Genomic DNA, 1,182 nt, shown 5'->3' with positions numbered 1-1,182 from the left:
AAGAGCGGTAACAATTAGATCTGGAGACCCCCTCATCAACATTCAAAAACGACTTTGTAAATCAGACGGCTGAAAACGCTCGATCAAAGCCAAACCGCTGCTGGGAACACCCAATCAACAGTAGCAGCGCAAGAAAAGTAAACAAACACGCGAGCCACTCAACAACGTTAACAAATTAAAATAAATGATAAATAATAAGAGTAATCTAAAAATCTAAAAAATACAAGAGTAAAGAGTAAGAGCCCTTTTATTTTACCTCACTCCTCTCAAAAAGATTTTATTTTCCTACATCTCTCCCTCTTAGTTTTTAAGATTCTCTCTGCTCGATCCTTGACTCGACGTTTCTCACTCGCTCGAACTCAGTCTCTCTTCACGTCAACTTCCCCTCCAAACCAATTACACCTCGAAGACGTTGTCGATTCGGCGAAGCTAGGGTTTCGGGTTCTTTTGCAATTTTTTGAAGCTTCTGATTGGTGAATCGTTCGAATTTCGTGGACATGGAGCTGTTTTATTGTGTTTGGAAGTTTCTGAGATCGTGTGGTAGCTAGAAAGTCGAATTAGGGTTTCTGTTTTTGGATGCAAAATTGGGGGTTTTGTTTTGCTCACCGTGTTCAATTTCATGGCGCAAGTATAAATTTAGGGTTTCTAGGGTTCATTCTGGTATTGTAGTTAGGGTTCTGGTCGTTTATTATATTAAGTTGCTAAATTTATAGTGTTCTTAGTCACTTTGATTGCTGGGGCGTATAATCGATAATTGAAAGTTCAGAGCTTTTTGTGGAGAATTTAGAGGGAACGAAGTGCTGGATTGAAAATTAGGGTTTCTGTTGTAAATTAAGCAAATTCGTGGGATTTGAAATGTTTTGGTTTGGTTTAGAAGTTAAATTGGGCAGTGGATAAGATAGTATTGAAGATTTAGGGTGTAGACTGTTGTATGAGAACTGAAGTGGGTGGAGTTTAATAACTCGGAGGTAAGAAATGTTTTATTCACAGTTTATTTTGGCCAAGAAAGGGCCTTTGGGTACAATTTGGATAGCTGCTCATCTGGAGAGGAAGCTTCGGAAGAATCAGGTCGCTGATACTGATATTGGTGTCTCTGTAGGTTAGTTTTTATCCACCTTTGTACAATATTTACTTTCAATTTGTTTGATTTCTTTTCGAGAAAGGAATGATACTACGACGCTC

At 38.5% G+C, this 1,182-nt stretch overlaps 1 protein-coding gene across 1 annotated transcript in view; it reads left to right on the top strand.

Annotated features, from left to right (window-relative positions):
- The first annotated feature begins 215 nt into the window (after positions 1-215).
- Positions 216-1,182, top strand: part of LOC105114525 (sister chromatid cohesion 1 protein 4) — a 12,194-nt gene continuing 11,227 nt past the window's right edge. Inside the window, exon 1 of the mRNA XM_011011121.1 lies at positions 216-1,099. Coding sequence (XP_011009423.1) covers positions 976-1,099 — 124 coding nt within the window. The 5' untranslated portion in view covers positions 216-975. The remainder of the gene's footprint in view (positions 1,100-1,182) is intronic.

This window comes from Populus euphratica, unplaced genomic scaffold (assembly GCF_000495115.2).
Source record: "Populus euphratica unplaced genomic scaffold, PopEup_1.0 scaffold1.1, whole genome shotgun sequence".
Classification (NCBI taxonomy): domain Eukaryota; kingdom Viridiplantae; phylum Streptophyta; class Magnoliopsida; order Malpighiales; family Salicaceae; genus Populus; species Populus euphratica.
Note: the sequence above shows the minus strand (reverse complement) of the source record. Positions and strands in the feature narration are given on the sequence as shown.